The sequence below is a fragment of the Hibiscus syriacus genome, unplaced genomic scaffold, assembly GCF_006381635.1.
Source record: "Hibiscus syriacus cultivar Baekdansim isolate YM2019G1 unplaced genomic scaffold, ASM638163v2 tig00111105_pilon, whole genome shotgun sequence".
NCBI classification, from domain to species: domain Eukaryota; kingdom Viridiplantae; phylum Streptophyta; class Magnoliopsida; order Malvales; family Malvaceae; genus Hibiscus; species Hibiscus syriacus.
The window spans coordinates 220,196-237,858 of NW_024062987.1; the positions used below are offsets into that span (position 1 = coordinate 220,196).

Genomic DNA, 17,663 nt, shown 5'->3' on the forward strand with positions numbered 1-17,663 from the left:
AAGCAAATTAATGAACGAATTCACCAGCTATGGATCTTTGTACTATCTTTTAGAAGAGTCTAATTAAACTTTTTTTTAAAAACAGTAAAAGAATTCGATGAAAATTTCCAAAAACAAGATTAGAGGAGGATTCATTTTCTATCCTTGACCTCTCATCTCCTGAAGAATGAGATTTGGAGTCCAGAGTCCGAACCAACAAGGTAAGTAAAGTAGGTATGCTATGTGCTTACGTGATGGTGGATGCCACACGTATCCAATCCCAATATCAGCATCTTAGCGTTAGAAAAAAGTATACGAACTAAATTACTCTTCGAGGATCTGGGTTCATGTATAAAAAATATCAGGAGTTTGAGCATTCACTATCAAAAGGTTATGAGTTATCTTTTAATAGATAATGCATTGCACTTACTCTATATTAATACAAAAAATAGTTTGTGTCACCACATACAAAATTAAACTACTGAAAGACCACAACCCATCGTAAAATATATGTTGTGAGATCGAGTCAAATGTTGTAAAACACAAACTGCATATTCAAAATCAATATGAATATTCAAAACAAAAAAATATCAACAAAAATACAAATAGATCAGTTAAAGCTATATAAAATCCAATCATGAGAAAATTAAATAGTCAAACGACTGATAAATGAAATATAAAACATATTAAAAGATAGAAAAAAAACATATCATAAAAGTATAATTATTAAAACTTAAAAAAAATAAAGATACAATAAAAAAATATGCCTATCCACGGTCAACCCTAAAACTATTGCTGTTGTCAACCGATAAAGCGAATGAAAAAAGAAGAAGCAAACATAAGGAAAAGCCTTAAAGAAAACATAGGGCGTAAAAATTATCAAAATCTTAATATTATTACTAAAATTTCATTAACATGATATATATAATCATAATTATGATAAGAAAATAGTTATTCTATATCTAAATTGCGTTTTATAGTTTATATTAATATTTATAAACTTTTTTTTGTCTAAATTGCTATTAATATTTATATTTATTTAAAAAATTAATTTTTTATTTAAATTTGATTTCGTTGTTTTAAGTTAAACGTATGAAAATATAGTTTATTTATCAAAATATAGATAAAATTTTAATATAAATAAAGGATAAAAATTAAATACTAATTTTAATTTTCAAATTTGAGTTTATTATTATCTTTTGAATGCGTTAAAATATATTGTAAAAATCAAATTCACGTCGTAAATGTATGGGAGAAATAAAATTTAAATATCATTTAAATAAAAATTTATATAAATATCAGTTTAAACGTATTTACAAATTTAAGTATTAATTAAAAATATAATTATATATTTGATTTTTAATAGAAATTGTTAGTCTTATTAAAAAAGTAAAGATATCCAAAATTACAACAATAGTCTACAACTATCATCTTAAACTAAATATATATTTTGAACATTTTACTATAACATTTAAACCAGTCACTTTAGATCATATAAGGATCATGAAAAAAGTTAAAAAATAAAGCAAAAATTATAATAAAAAATAGATACAAACAAATCTGATTGTATCGATAATCGAATCACAAAAAGAGATTAAACTATTGAAAGACCGACTAGAACCAAAAACCCGATCCAAGCATCGTGAGAAATTATCTACGAACGCAGAATCAAGTATCCAAATTCAATTCGATAGTCTATAGTAGGGAAGATCAATAAGATTACAAATAAGCGTCATTTTGATCAGTCTTAACGTCGTCAAATTTAACTATGAGAAAAATAAAATAAAATAAACGACTAAATAATCGAGAAAGAAAATTAAAAACGTGTTATAAAGACAAAGATAATTATAAAATAAAGATAAAAATAAACGTGACATAAAAATAAAATTATTCTAATTAAAAAATTAAAATAAATAATGACCGATAACTAACATCAAAATCGATGTTACGATTGATGGAATAAAACCAAATAAGAAAAAGGTTGATTTGATTAGTAGGAAAGGGCACACACATATAATATGATATATTTTCCAAATATAAACAAAAATGTTGGCATACAATGATTTAAATTAAAGAAATAATAATTTAGGAGTTCCTTAAAAGGGAAAAAACGTTTCAAGTGACGGCAACAAACGGCTTCAGGTTTGTCGTTTTCGTCGGTGCGTTACAACGACGCGCTGAATAAAAGAGCGTACCAGACAACCGCCATCAAATTTCTGGAATTATATTTATTTTATTATTTACCAAAATTTGCCAAGTATACATATTTTTAATAAAAGAATGAATAAATTAATTTTATAATCTACTAAGTCCACTGTTCCGATTTTCCCTCTTATTTTAAATGAAAAAGCAGTAGTGGCCAAAAAAACAAAAAGAAAAAAACAAACAAAGAAGCAGGATTTGCGTTTGCTGTAGGTACACCCAAGCAATAAAAGCACGTCCCACCTTCCCCCACTCTCGCAAAGTTTATCGTATAATTCTCTCTTTTCACTTTCTGAAATTTTATACTCTGCTTCTGAAGATCTTCCCTTTCTTTTCTGTTCCCCTCGCTCTTTACAGTAGATCCCTCTTTTTCCTCCCTTTTTTTCTCTCCAGAAAAGAAAAACTTTTCTCGCTGCATTGTTGCGGTAGATCTTTGCCGCGTTTCATGGATCTATAATCGTGGAGCGCTGCATTTTCTTAATCTTCTCTTTTTTCTAGGGATTTTTTTTTGTACCGTTTGCTTTTTTTGGGGGTTCGGTGGAGCAGTGTAGTAGCTTCAGTTTTGGTCGGTTTATGAGGAGTGTTGTTTCGCTCGGAGGATGCGACGGAGTGTTTGGCGGGCGGAGAATGGTCCGGTTTAACCTTTGGACTATCCGGTGGCTTTCCGGCGAGGCTCGTCTGGTTCGAGTTGATATCCGTGTCTGACGATGGTTGCTTTGGACTCTGGCTCGGCGAGAGAAGATGCCTGCTTTGACTCTGCTACAGTTGCTTTTTGTTTACTTGCTCAGCTTTCTCTCTTGTTCTTGTTTAGGTACCACTCTCTCTGGATTCTTGCTGTTTTCTTTTGTTAGATTTATTTATTTACTTATCTATTTGGTTACTGTAAATATAGTAGAAACGAAAGGAAGTGGAGCAATATCCAGTTCTAGTCCAGCTTTAAATTTAGTTGGAAATAAATAAAAGGTCAACATGTTTTATTAAGCTGAGTAGATTTTGCTTAGTGCTGATTGGCTTTCTTATGTTTAACTATTTGTCCACTTTAAAGTTCTCCCTTTAGCTCACTGGCTGGCCTTCGCCGGGAAAAATGAAAAATATAAAAAATGCTTTGCTTTTTGAATAGTCGTTTAGTCACCAAAACTAAGTACCTATAAAGTCTCCAATTTTCTCGTTCCCTATCAGGGATAGACCGAGGGGTGGGTGGGGCAGTCTCCCCTGGAAATTTAATTTTATCATATATTTTAATTTTTTTCTATATATTTCTTATTGAAAATCTGTTTCACCTTCTAGAATTTTAGTTCACCCTTTGGAATTTTAGTTCATCCCCATTAAGTTTAAGTTCGCCCCCTTGTTCCCTATAGTATTTCGAAAATAATTGGGAATTTTGGGGAAAACTTAGATAATTGATCAGTATTATAGTCCCTTGAGCAACATACGTTTCCCTGTTGGTTTTCTGCTGATTTACAAAAAATGCTGTAGTTGAATTATCTTATACCATGTCTCATATGTGAATATATACGAGTTTATTTCGCTGTGGCACCATTTAAAAGGGAGTATGAGAATAAAATATCTTATTAAAAATGTTTTTTAACTTTTATTTTGGGTATTTTGAGTAAACAATCACAATCTACTACTCTTGGAAGTGTTGAAATCTTTTTCACAGTTATCGAATTTGTTGTAAACGTGTAATATACATTTATACTTGCTAAAATGATATACAGTTATTAAATGCTGCATGCAAATAAAATGTTTTGATATACCATTTTGGGTTTTATCGACATTTTAGAAATATTTTTTATACAGTCCATTTTCAAGTTTTATACTGAAGTATATTTTCATTTTATTCATTTGATATTTATAATTTTGAAAATTTATGTTTATATAAATATAAATGCTTGTGTTTTGAAGGTAAATACCATAATTTAATGAACATATTCAATCGTTGAATGAAACTGTGAAAAGATAAAATTAATCATCAGAGAAGAAGCATTACTAATTAGTTAAAAGAATAAAAAAGTACAAAAATAAAAATCAACCGGCACCTATAAGTACAAGTTGGTACAGACTGATACAATTGAAATGTACCAGTTCTAAAACTGAAACTGTATAATGCTGGTACTGCACTGATTTTATTCAAAACTGATATGAATTGGACGGTACAAATAATTCAAATTCAAATACAGACATGGACATGTATTAATATAGTGACTACAATAACTCTGGTTAATGAAGGAAGATTAACATCTATGTCATTTTATTGTACTTTAATTTCAGGGCTGCGAATATTCTTGTATCCTTTACAACCAGTGCATCGATTGTCGGCAGTGGAATCAATAGTTGACCGTGGTAATCATTTATTTCATTGATCTTAAATGTTAATGCAGTTGAACAGAACTCTTGATTTTTCCTCCTGTCTAGACTTGAAAGAACCTATTATGTATCTCCAAAATTCCATATAGCTTGATGTAGATATAAGGAGGAATGTTACCTGAAGATCTTTGAAGTAAAAGAACTTTTGAGTGATATATATTTCTCTGTGGCCTAGTCCACTGAACTTGCTCTGAGCCATGTGTCTTGGTAAACACAACATGTTTGGCAAGTATAACACAGGACTGAAAACATTCGAAGAGACATTTGGTTTCTACTTCTAGTAGATGGATAGATGTGTTCCTGATTAAAAATTGTTATCTTTGACTAGTTTGTGATTTTTGTCTATTTTCATCCGCCCATTGATTGTTATAGCTCTAAGATTATCTCTAAGGATCTTTGTGTATTCTGTTCAGAATAGGAAGTCTTACCTGTCTATTCACGAAGGATGCATGGTTATGAGATGAGATATGTTATTCTTATTCATTTGTTACCTTATTCTCTTCTCTTAGTGCATCCGATCATTAGAAAGCTTAAGTGAAAGCTTCTTTTTTTCTTGTTTAATTCCTATTCTTTTTAGGTCAATGTTATCTAAAGGTTTCTGGATCCTCCTATTAGTTGTTCTGTTATATAATCCAATATGATAAATTCATGATTTACAGAAAACTAAGTGTACAAGTTATGTTACCAGTTTATATAGATGTGTGGTATAGATTATGTTACCCAATAAGGTTGTTTCTATCCTAGCAGTTAGGTCTATTTCAATGCACGCGATATTCTCTCTACCAAGAGCACCCCAGGAACATGTTAATCCTTCTTTTGCACCTGCTGCTGCACCTGTGACTTCTCCTATCCATCAAGGTACTTATTGCAATCTGTTTCCAATACCTTGCTACTACATTAATGCTGCCATATGGCTTATGTATATTGCACTGCAGCTCCTGTTGCTACCCCCAATAACCATGTGGCATCCAGGCATCATCGTCATGGTGGTCACCATCGCCATCCTCATGTTAAACCTCGAGCAGATGCTCCATCACCTTCAGAACAAGGTAACATGTTATGCGCCTTAAGCAACATATAGAGGAGATGGCCTGCTGATGCTTGGTTTCTTTTTTTTTTGTTGCCAAAAGTAAAACTAAATTGTTGTTTAAACTTTAACCTTAATTGATGGGTCTACAAAACTTATTGTTAGACTTGGGGATTATGGTTGGGTTGATATTTTCATTCACGTAAGGAGAATGTTTGAATAATGAATGAGTCTTAGCATGTGCGTAGCCTTCACATGGTATCGTGTGCTTTCATTTTTTTTAAATATCGTTTTAAAACACTCTAAATGCTTGTTTTGCTTCTTTGTGGGTTTTTATTATAAATCTGTCAGGTTGCGATCAACTTTGTGCGGAGCCACTTACTGCAACCCCTTTTGGTTCACCTTGTGGCTGTGTTTTCCCAATGAAAGTCAAACTTCTTCTGACTGTAGCTCCTTATGCTGTTTTCCCTGTGATGGATGAGCTAGAGATTGAGATTGCTGCAGGCATATATATCCAACAAAGTCAAGTGAAAATAATGGGTGCCACAGCTGATACTCAAAATCAGGAGAGAACATTGGTAGAGATTAATTTGGTTCCACTTGGAGAGAAGTTTGATAATACAACTGCAATTCTTACATATGACCGTCTTTTTCATAAAAGACTCTCTCTAAATTCAACTCTGTTTGGAACATATGAGGTGGTATCCATCAGTTATCCAGGTGGTCATCTCCGTTTCTTTTAAGAACTTATTGTCATGCTATTTTGTTTTCATGTCATGGTTTTAATTTGGAAATATGTTTTCAGGAGTTCCTGTTTCACCACCATATGGTATTTTTGGGAGTGGTCCAACTGGAAGTAGTGGAGATCTCCCTATCACAGCTAATTTTGTTAGCAAGAACCAAAAGATGAACATCAGGATTGTTGCAATTATTGTTTTATCTGCTTTTGTGCTCTTATTGGTTTTAGCTGGAGCAATCTCTGTCCTCATAAAATGGAGGAAGTTTGGAAGACCATCAAATGCTGTTAGTCCGGCATTTCCTTCTTCATTGAACAAAAGATCTGGTAGGTTAGATTGTTAGCTTTATGTTTGACATATTCTGTTGCATGGAATTGCAATGCATTGCGATGTGGGTAACTGGTTTCCCACTATTGTTGTTTAGGCATAGGTACAACCCTAAGCTGATATGTGACATATGTCTATATGTATTTTCAGTTACTGCAACAATTGAATCATAATTGTTAATCATCTTTGAAGTTGGAATATATGATAAATGGAATTTTGACGCCTGGATCTAAGCTACTTATATTTCCTTGTTGTCTGTATGGATTATTTTGATATCTGAAGTAGGAATATATTATAATCTGATCTTCATGTTAACGCAGGCATTGGTTCTATCTTGTCAAGCAGCATGGCAAGCTCTCCATCAATGTCACTCATTTCCACCATGGCTACTTGTGCTCTCCCAGTTAAAACATTTACGCTTGTTGAGCTTGAGAAGGCAACGAACAATTTCAGTTCAAAGAGGATTCTTGGTGAAGGGGGATTTGGACGAGTTTACCATGGTATTATGGAAGATGGAAGTGAGGTAGCCGTTAAGTTACTTACAAGAGATAATCATAATGGAGATCGTGAATTTATTGCGGAAGTGGAGATGCTTAGCCGATTGCACCACCGTAATCTTGTGAAACTTGTTGGTATATGTATTGAAGGACGCATACGCTGTTTGGTGTATGAACTTGTTCCCAATGGAAGTGTGGAATCACACTTGCATGGTATATTTTCCTTATCAAATCATCCATTGTTTTGTCTGTTTCGTTTAATGGACTGATTGCTTGTTCATTTTAGTATTTTTCGTTATGTTAATGAAGCTACTTATTAACTTATACTGTTAATTCCTATCTATGTTGCCTACGCCCCTACTGTTGAAATGCTACCAGTATATATATAAATTCTAGTTTGACTAAGATGGATTGACCATATCCAAGTTTCTTTATAGTGTTTGTATTGGTGGTTTAGGTGTTGACAAAAACAAAGGACCTCTTGATTGGGACGCTAGGCTGAAGATTGCCCTCGGAGCAGCTAGAGGATTGGCTTATCTTCATGAAGATTCTAACCCTCGAGTGATTCACCGAGATTTTAAGGCTAGTAATGTTCTATTAGAGGATGACTTCACTCCAAAGGTCTCAGATTTTGGTTTAGCAAGGGAAGCAACTGAAGGATCCCAGCACATTTCCACCCGAGTCATGGGAACTTTTGGGTAATTATTTGCCGATGCATAATTAAAATACGATAGTTCTAAATTTCCTTGAAACCTCTTGCGTATCACTACATATCCTCCAATTTACTGGACGGTGAAACCATCTAGTATTGTATATATTAATTATAAGTTAACCCATGCAAATTTTATGGACTTATAAATTAAAACACTTGATATATAATGTTTACAGTTTCTTATGTCTGAAATGTCATTTTCAATCATCAATTTCTGATATCGCCTGCAAGTTTTAAAGTTTTTTTTCTACCAAATAGATGTCGTGAATTAGCAACTTCCGGAATATCGGTATCTGATGGTCAAAATATAAACCTTTCAACTTCCTTGTCTTCTGTCTGATTTGCTTTTCAAAATATTATTAAAGCGGAATTTTGTGAATTTGCAGGTATGTAGCTCCCGAATATGCAATGACAGGGCACCTACTTGTTAAGAGTGATGTTTACAGTTTCGGGGTTGTGCTTCTTGAGCTTCTGACTGGTAGAAAACCTGTGGATATGTCCCAACCTCAGGGACAGGAAAATCTAGTAACTTGGGCACGGCCTCTACTGAGCAGTAGAGAAGGTGTACAGCAACTGGTAGATCCTTCCCTGGCCGGAACATACGACTTTGACGACATGGCTAAAGTGGCAGCAATTGCTTCCATGTGTGTCCACCCTGAGGTGACTCACAGACCTTTTATGGGTGAAGTTGTGCAGGCTCTGAAGCTTATATACAACGACACCGATGAAACTGGTGGAGATTGCTGTAGTCAAAAGGAGTCTTCTGTCCCTGAATCTGACTTTAGAGGGGATTTTGCCCCTTCTGATAGTAGTTGGTGGAATGCTGGTGAGGTCACCCCCCGCTTCACTTACGGACAATCTTCATTTCCTTTTGTCACAATGGACTATAGTTCTGGTCAACTTGACGAGATGGAAAACCGACCATTTTCAGCTTTGAGTTTGGTTGGAGTGGGAACATCTTTACCAATAAGACATGGTAACAGATCAGGTCCATTGAGAATGGTTCGAAGCAAGCCAAGTTTTTATACGTTAAGAGGGAGCATGAGCGAGCATGGGGGACTCCTTCCAAGACGAATTTGGAGCGATGCCAATTGGGTTTGATCACTTCTTTTCCCAATTATTTTCATTTTTTTCTATTTTTGAACTGTAAGCAGTCGATCATAGTCTAGCATTGGGGGAATTCTGGAGTGTTTGCATGTTCGTCAAGAAGCGGAGACCTGACCTCGGCTGCTTGTTTTCTTGATTCCTCGCCATACAAAAAATGGAGATGTAAGTTGAAAAACTTCTCGACTGCTTTTATGTTCATTGGCATAAATTTTAAATTCTTGTTATCTAATGCCAAATCCAAGTGCGACAGGTTCATTTACAGTTTGTGTTGCAAACAAAATTTCATTTCCTGAGATCTATAACCTTTATAAAAATATAATAAGGAAATAGAATTTAAGTTGCAAAGGCTTTCATTATTTGGCACATTGGATGTCATTGAATCATGAATTTTGGGTGAAAATAAAATGTTATTGTTAAGCTTATATAAAAACTATACATTCCTGAGATTTATTGAATTTTTTGAATTAATTATTGTTTTATAATCTATTGATCGACTAATACAGATTAGGTATTGCAGTTACAGAGACGAGGATGACTGAATTACTAACCTTGTTCAATATATCTAGTGCCTCGTTTCATTAGATCAATCGGTTGTTGATGAGATTTATTGGTCTTTAAAATACGTTTACATTGTTTTTATAAAAAGAAAAATTACCTTTTTTATTGTTCAAGGATTTATTGGTTTTTTTTATGTCTGTGTCATGTTTTAATCTTTTTTTCCTTTTATGCAAAATTATAAATATATATAATTTTCAGATAGGCATTTTTACCACATAACCGACCATAATTTATACACTATTATAAAACAATCCCAAAAACAAAGAGAAATTAGACAGCATTCAAAGTTGAATATTACTTGATTCATAGCCAAACATTCGTATCCAAATTCTTGATTTGTATTAGCATATTGCTTCATCTTTTTATCAACATCATATCCCTATTCTCGTACTGATTTAATGATTCAAAACGATCATCACATGAAAACAGTGGACCGAAGCTTTTGTTTAACCCAAAGACATGGACATTGTGGTCTAAGTGATAATTATTCCCTCTTTTGACGATTGTGGTCTCACATTAAGCCACGTCATTGACCCCCTAGTTGTATTTGTCGACATCGTCTGTCGAGCATTAAGCCATCATTCACTTATCTCACATTACCTTAACGAATATTCCCGTTTTAACTTTTAAGTTTAAACGTTAAACCTGTCGTGTAACAATAGAGCTTTGTCACGTGAAATTTTGGGTTTCAACGCTACTATTAGGGCAGAAATTTGATAAATATTTAACTCGAATAAACTCAACTTGAGATCAAGTTTTTAACGAGTCGAAATGAATTATTTGATATTCGATTCGAAATCTTGTGAACAATTTGAAAACATAATATATTAAGATTTTATTTTTTAAAAGAAATAATTATTAATAATATTAAAGAAAAAATGTGAAATAATTGTCATTATCTACCCATTGTATTAGAATGATACCATATCTTAATCATTTTTATTAAATAGTATTCAATAATTTTTAGTTCTCACCATGACACTCATTTGTACCACATAACTTACACGGACACGCCTTTTGAGATAATCTTTTTAAAATGACCATCTTTACTTACTTGCAAGTGACCCAAAATATAAATATAATTTATACTTTGTATATAAGAAATGACCATCCAATTCAGTTGGTGGAGCACAAGGTTTTTAATTTGGGTTGTAAAATCGAGTCTTACAGAGGGCATTTCATAATTCGATGTCTCATACGAAGCTGGTCTCACCTGGCGTTGGAGGCAGCCTACTATCCTACCTTCCCCTTATCCCATTACATATGAAATAAGGGTCGACTAATTTTTTTATACTTTGTATATAACATATCGTGCAACTAAAGGTGTTTCTTTAAGGTAAATTTTTTCAAAAGATGCTATTACATAGACGCGGTCACCTTCATCCTATGCTATAGAAATAGATGCCATTTTAAAAAATAAATTTGTTGAGTTTATTTTAATAAAATATATATAATAATTTAACCGTTTGGCTGGTCCTTGCGATTGTAACATGATTTGTTCAAAGATCTTTTGCATCTCCGCCCCCATCTCTTCAATCCCTACTCGAAACTCATTTCCTAACTATTTACCATGATCATGATTTATTGCTTTAATCTCTCTTTTTAATGCCAATGATCACCTTAGATCTGAAATAATACTGAAAATGTTCTTTCATTAAAAAATACTGAAAATAGAGATTTTGAGGTCTTCAAATCTTTAAGAATTAAACATTAACAACTTCTAAAATATCATACTTTTATTTATTTTTTTATTATTCTAATGGGATTATAAGGGACATGGGCATATGCACTAAGCCCCCAAGAGTCGAGTACATCCAATTATTTAAGAAAAAATGTGAAATTTAGTTTAATATGTTAAGAAAAATAAAATAAAGAAATTTGCATACCCATTACTTTTAGGCAAAGAATATTAAATTTTAAACTTCATTTTTAATTTCTAGATCCACCACTACTAAGGGATAATATATGTTCTAAAAACTTTCAACCATTTGACAAAGAACGCTCAATACTTTGCAGATGTTAATATTTGAACCTGAAACGTTTAGATATAAATCATCTCTTAACCATTAAAGTCGCTTGATTCATACACGTACTTTTATTTAAACGTATAGTTTAAATATCTAATGATGAAAGATAAAATATTTGGGGTCAAAGCTTCTTTCCGTGATAAATGGAAATAAACCTACTTTTAAGTCTTTAATTACGGTTTGCATGACGGTAATTATGCGATTAAATAACATAATAAGCTCATTGCCGGCTATAAACAAAAAATACTGGTTCAAATCTTTTAATCTATAATTACATTGAAAGTACAAGGTAAACTACTTAAGTGATGAAAGGGATGATCATTTTCTTTAGAAGTCTCGTGTTCGAGTAGGTCGTTTTAAGGGTTTTCAACGTTCGTTATTAAATGATTAAGAGTCTTTCAGACGTATAATACCTTATAACCCGCTTTGATTTGAAAATAATTAATTCTATCGGGCTTAATGAAATCAAAATTTAGTTAAACTATTAAAATATAAAAAATTAGAAACCCTGTGATTCACAAAATAATCTAAAAAAGGGGTTAATTAATAAGGTTGTGGTATGTGGAAGTGGGTGGATATTGCGCATAAAATCTTATTACCGTGTGGATATGGTAGTTGGAGTTGTCCATCCCAAATGCCAAAAAATATCATTTAAAGGCAACATGGATTAATCAATCAATGGATGTCACTTAAAGAAAATTGCAATGCTACAAATTTACCTAAAAGAAAATTTAATACTTTGATTTATTCATCTTTTCCACCAAACGTATGTGAGAAAATGACTTCTTGATCGAAAATACTGCCGGAAAAAATGCAAGCTTTCCTCCTTATTTGACATTTTGGAATATTTAAAATATAAATTAGTTTCTAAATTATTTTATTTTAATATATTTTCAATGTTTCTATTACACTAAAGTGCATTCATATCTTTTAATTTGTGTCCATACAGATTTATTTTTAAGAAAATATTAATTCATACCGAAGATTTCTTTATATGGAAATATAAATTAAAATTCTAGTTCATCTTTGTATTTTCCTTTTTTCCCCTTCTTTACAACTTATGTTCATTTTATTGATCAATTAAACTTTTTCTTATTTAATTTTATTTAACGTTGCCGCCAGCCATTATATTTTTTTTTTTTTTTTTATTTTTTTAATAAAAATAATTATGTCTATGTGACATATTTTTTTTTTACATTTATAGCAGGTTTATCTATGCCTTTGTGGCATGTTTTTCTATGTCTTTTGATAGCTTATGATTTTTTGTCGTTTATCTTGTTTCACATGATTGGATTTGACATTGCCACGACTGATCAAGATGGTGATTATTTGTTATCCCGCTGATCTTCCCTGCTTTGGACTCTCGGATTGATTTGGATATGCGTTTTGCGCTCATGAATAGTTTTCTCACGTCGTTTGACTCTGATTTACGATTTGTCGGTAATCTTTCAGTAGCTTCATCCCCTTTTATGGTTCATTTATATATCAATTAGATTTGTTTGTATCTTTATTTATTCGAGCAGTGGTTAGGTTTTTTAACCTTCTTCCTTTTATGGTCATTGTGGATCTAGGTGTTAATTTTTGTGTTAATAGTTATAAGAAATATCCTATTTATAATTTACTTTACGTTTACGGTTATGTTCGTAAATCATCATTGTAATTCTATATATTTTTTGTTTTCAATAAAACTAACAACTTTCTATCAAAATATAATTAAAATTATTTCAATCAAATAAAAAATTTAAAATTATTTATCATCAAATTTACCAGAATTAATTTAGAGAAAATTTTATGAAAATTTATTTCATACATCATGACTTCACGTGTAAGTTTTTTTGGGAAGTTAGGGGATATACCCTTACTTAAATGTAAAATAGTCATATTCTCGGGCAAAATTAGTTGCACAACTGAAAAAAAAATTAGTAGCTTCAAATAAATTGTTGGAAGGACCTTAATTCGGGAACATCACTCGATTTTATTTGGAAAGTTGCGATTTTATTTTGAAATAAGTTTGGAGTCGTTATTGATATTTAAGTTTTGTAGGTGAACACTTAAAATATTTTTAAAATATTTAAAAAGAAACCATTTAAAAGAAAATAGGATGTGTTTAACCATAATATATTTTTAAGGATTTGATAGTAGATTACACGTGAACCACAACACCTAAAGTTAGTACTTTAATTATATGTTAGTTTAAAATAATGGAATTTTATAAATTTGAATTCTAAATTTAAATTGCGATCCTTTTATTTGTATGAATTTTAAAATAAGTGGTATTTTTAAAATATTTGACGCAATGAAAGGGATTTTTTACTCGTTTCATTTAAAAGGATGTTATCTTAATACGTGAATTAACATAAATTGAAATCCAATCACGTTGTCGCAATTCCATTAACTCATGACGCAAGAGAATATTGTCTTTAATTATTTTAGAAAACGAGAAACAAACGCATGATTTATGAGTGCACGAATAAATGATATATTCAAGATGGATGAAATATCGAATGCAACGTGACCAATATAAAGAAAAATTACACATAATATTTATGTTTATTAAAATTTAAAATTTGGAGGATATCTTCTCATTCGTGCGTCTTAAGGAATCACAATTCAAAAGGATATATTTATTTAAAATTGAATAAAACATATATATATATATATATATATTAAAATACTGTAAAGTATAAAAAAAATCGTTTTGTTTAAATAACTTTAAAAGGGCACTCCAAATTTTTAGAGGTTTTTTGTAACACTCTAATCTGAAGATCGAAGGATTAGAGCGTCACTCGGGATCACCGAAGTGGCTAACGCAAAAATTTTTCTTTTAAAAATAATTGTAAAATATCATATAAAACCGACCATGTAAAATGAAATAAACATAATAATCTAGTATACAAAATACAGAGATCTCTCAAAACATCTAAAATAAATACTGAGATTAAATCAAAATTTATGAGTGTTTGTAAATTTGACTATAACATGAATTTATCAACTCCCTTAATCCATCTTTTATCTAAATTATCTTTAAACCTTAGGCGTTACCATCTTTATTGGACTACATAAACTTATTATCATCATTTTTACCTCAACCTTAGCCATTATCACCTTTATTGATCTACATAAACTCGTCATCATTATTTTTTTTCTCTCGTTTCTTTCCTTTATTTCAAGGAATTTATTGCATCTTAGTTAATGTCATTTTTGAATATAATCGCTTCACGATGAACATAAATCTACGTAATAAATATATTTAACAAAAAATATAATTAATAATAATAAAAAAAACAAATAATAATAAATTAATATAATATAATATAATATAAATTTAAGATAAATCTCGGATAAAAATAGGTGTTTATAAATATGTTTGTTATTTTTCTCGTACACAAAATTTATGATGTATTACGAAAATGTTGTGGTCTCTTGAGTAAACTGTTTTATGGTGAATATATGTGAAACAGATATTTATAAACACTCTAAATCCATATTCTTATATATATTTATATATTTTACAATATTAATTTATATATTTTTATATTTTATCGTAAAAAAGTAATTTTAAATCTTTAAACCGTAAATATTTTAAAACATTCACAATAAACAAATCACAAAAAATTAAATTATAAATAGTTTTTATGTAGAGAATACTTTGATTAAAAAGTATCATTTGAATATTATTTTAATAGTAATTTTTAATATATATTTAACGTCCTTCCACTCTGTCTTCTCCCTTTGCTTCTTTCGAGCTCGCTTCCGTAATCGAAAGTGAAAAAACATAAATTAATCAGAATGAAATAATATATTTGGAGTCCGACACTAAGTCCTCCATAACCAAATAAGCTTAACTAAACACCAAAATCACCTATTTCTCTCTCTCTCTCTCTCTCTCTCTCTCTCTCTCCCCTCTTATCTACTTGCTCGCAAAGCTTTTCTATTCGAAAGCACTTTACGGAATCACCGCCACAAACCGCCGGCGTGGTAGTTAGAGTCCGGCGAATTTTCGGTCATATTTCACCTGATGTCAGATTCTGGTAAACAGGAATGTCTCTTTCTCTCTCTATGTAAACTAATGTTTGCCTCTAAACCCAACGGAAACGACAGCGTTTCCATTAGTGCTGGTTTTCTAGGGAGAGCTATGGAGCAGTTTTAGTTTCAATGCTTTCTGGCGTTCTTCTTCCGATCTATTTTACATCGAATAATTTTATTAATTCTCGAGGAAATGTGACTGCAAGATGAAATCCAATTTGCTTTCTCTATTTTTTTTAAATTCCCGCGGTAAATTAATTGTTTTTGTAGCTATTTACAAAAAATAGAAATGTAGATTCTTCCGTTTTGATTCGACATTTTTTTGTTTTGATCTGAAAGTTCAATTTATGTACTTCATTTAGAATGATAAAAATTTGTCATCTTTCCCTCTTGTTTTTAAAAGTAAATACCACTTTGCAGTTTTTGTTCAGAGCTAATAGCGACGTGTGATGTGAGCAACATTTGATTTGAGAAAAGGAGAATATTTTCTGATTTTTTCTCCCTTCGAGTATATTAGACTTGTCTTGTTCACATTCTCTTTTATTATCATTATCCCTTCAAAATCATGTTACTTTTCTCTTCTTTGCTTTGAAGCCTCCATGTCTTTGCTATTCGTGTTCGGGGATTCTTGGGTTGACACTTTAACCTGTATGGAATTTGATCGGTCAAGAAAATAGCTTGTTTGACTTGCAGAGTATTGTATTTTTAGCTGGTTTTGACTTGGGATAGGAATACAAAAATCCCTACAATTTCATTATTTTGAGTCCTCTTTGTTGTTATTTTGTTGTTTGAATTTGTATTTTTCCTTTGAAATTTATTCTGTTAGGTGCACTCTCATTAAACTAATTTGCAGATTTAATTTGATATTTTCACTTTTCCTCTGTCGATTTTGCTATTCTTTCTATGTATTTTGTAGGGGAATATCTTTGGAAATTAATATGGGGTTTTATTTGTGTGGTTAACAGGTGTTGAAATGAATGGGTTTGAGAACAAGAGAGTTCATAATATTGAGAAATTTCCAGGATGCTTGGGCAGGATGGTAAACCTGTTTGATTTGAATACTTGTGTTCCTGGAAACCGCCTGCTTACTGATAAACAACATGATGGTGATCTCCTTTTCATGAAAAAACTAGTTTTGGTTTTCATCTACATTGAAGTTTGTTTTGTTTTCTGGATATCGGTATAATATGGAGAGAGTTATTTCTCAGTCTTGTTGATCTGATTAATTGTTCCTATGATCAGCATTTGTTTCAATATTTTTTTCTTCAATTCAATTCAATGCACTTTCAGTTCTTTTCTTTTTTCCCCCTTGATACTTGAAGCAATTTGAGAACCTTGTAAAATAACAGTTGGGAAAAATAACTACTATAAATGCCTTTAAATTTTCTTACAAAACTTTGGAAGTTTTTAAAATGGTTTAAGATTATGAAATTTTATTCTGATACTGGAGGTTTGTTGTTTTAGTTCATGTTGATTACCTTAAGTGCTGATGCTTGCCTTTTCTTTGTCTTTCTATGTTTATGGTGTCAGTTCACAGATATTTTTCAAGTTGAACAGTATTTCCCCTTAAAAGAACTTTCATATTCAATCTTATACATCAACCTATATTGCTTGCTGGTATTTTTTGTTATCTACGACTCAATTATATTTATCTTGCTATTTTTGAAATGTTGCTGGTTCACGAGCAGGTTCTTCACTCTCAAGGAGTCAACCTGGTGTAGCAAGGATGTTGGGACCACCTTTGGAGATCAGAATCATCAGATAGAAGACAAAGTGGTACAAAACTGGTGTTAAGTCTCTGCAATAGTAATTATTATAAACAAGTTGAAAACAGATTCTGAGCAGAATTTGTCTCCGTATCTTCCACTTGAATTTTACTTTAAATATCCTTGTGTCCTGACCTGTGTTGCAATTTTGGTTCCTGCAGACTTCATCGGAATTAAAGCTAGTTTTCTCAGATAAAAAAGGAAATGGAACACCCATGAAGATGCTCATAGCCCGGGAAATGCTAAAAGAAGTGGCGTCTAAGCATAACCCACCCAATTTGGTTGCCAAGCTGATGGGACTTGATACACTACCAAGGCGACAACATAATTT

General features: G+C 31.5%; 1 protein-coding gene across 3 annotated transcripts; it reads left to right on the forward strand.

Moving 5' to 3' along the window:
* The first annotated feature begins 2,425 nt into the window (after window positions 1–2,425).
* On the forward strand, window positions 2,426–9,194 carry LOC120154201 (receptor-like serine/threonine-protein kinase ALE2). Of its 3 annotated transcripts, none has more exons than XM_039166019.1 (9): window positions 2,426–2,992; window positions 4,453–4,524; window positions 5,293–5,406; window positions 5,484–5,597; window positions 5,927–6,295; window positions 6,381–6,638; window positions 6,960–7,349; window positions 7,594–7,834; window positions 8,235–9,194. In XM_039166019.1, the coding sequence occupies exons 1-9, from the start codon at window positions 2,923–2,925 to the stop codon at window positions 8,947–8,949; spliced, it is 2,343 nt and encodes a 780-aa protein (XP_039021950.1). In that variant the 5' UTR covers window positions 2,426–2,922; the 3' UTR covers window positions 8,950–9,194. The 3 variants fall into 3 exon arrangements, with proteins under 3 accessions (XP_039021950.1, XP_039021951.1, XP_039021952.1); XM_039166020.1 differs by having other exon boundaries at window positions 5,296–5,406; window positions 8,235–9,193; XM_039166021.1 differs by lacking the exon at window positions 4,453–4,524 and having other exon boundaries at window positions 5,296–5,406.
* The last annotated feature ends 8,469 nt before the right edge of the window (window positions 9,195–17,663 follow it).

What these genes read in the sequence shown, in the direction of transcription:
- LOC120154201 (XM_039166019.1), top strand. Translation starts at nt 2,923, where the DNA reads ATGCCTGCTTTGACTCTGCTACAGTTGCTTTTTGTTTACTTGCTCAGC. An exon ending in TCCATCACCTTCAGAACAAG is followed by an intron (nt 5,598 to 5,926) that starts GTAACATGTTAT and finishes TAAATCTGTCAG; the next exon opens with GTTGCGATCAACTTTGTGCG. An exon ending in CGAGTCATGGGAACTTTTGG is followed by an intron (nt 7,835 to 8,234) that starts GTAATTATTTGC and finishes GTGAATTTGCAG; the next exon opens with GTATGTAGCTCCCGAATATG.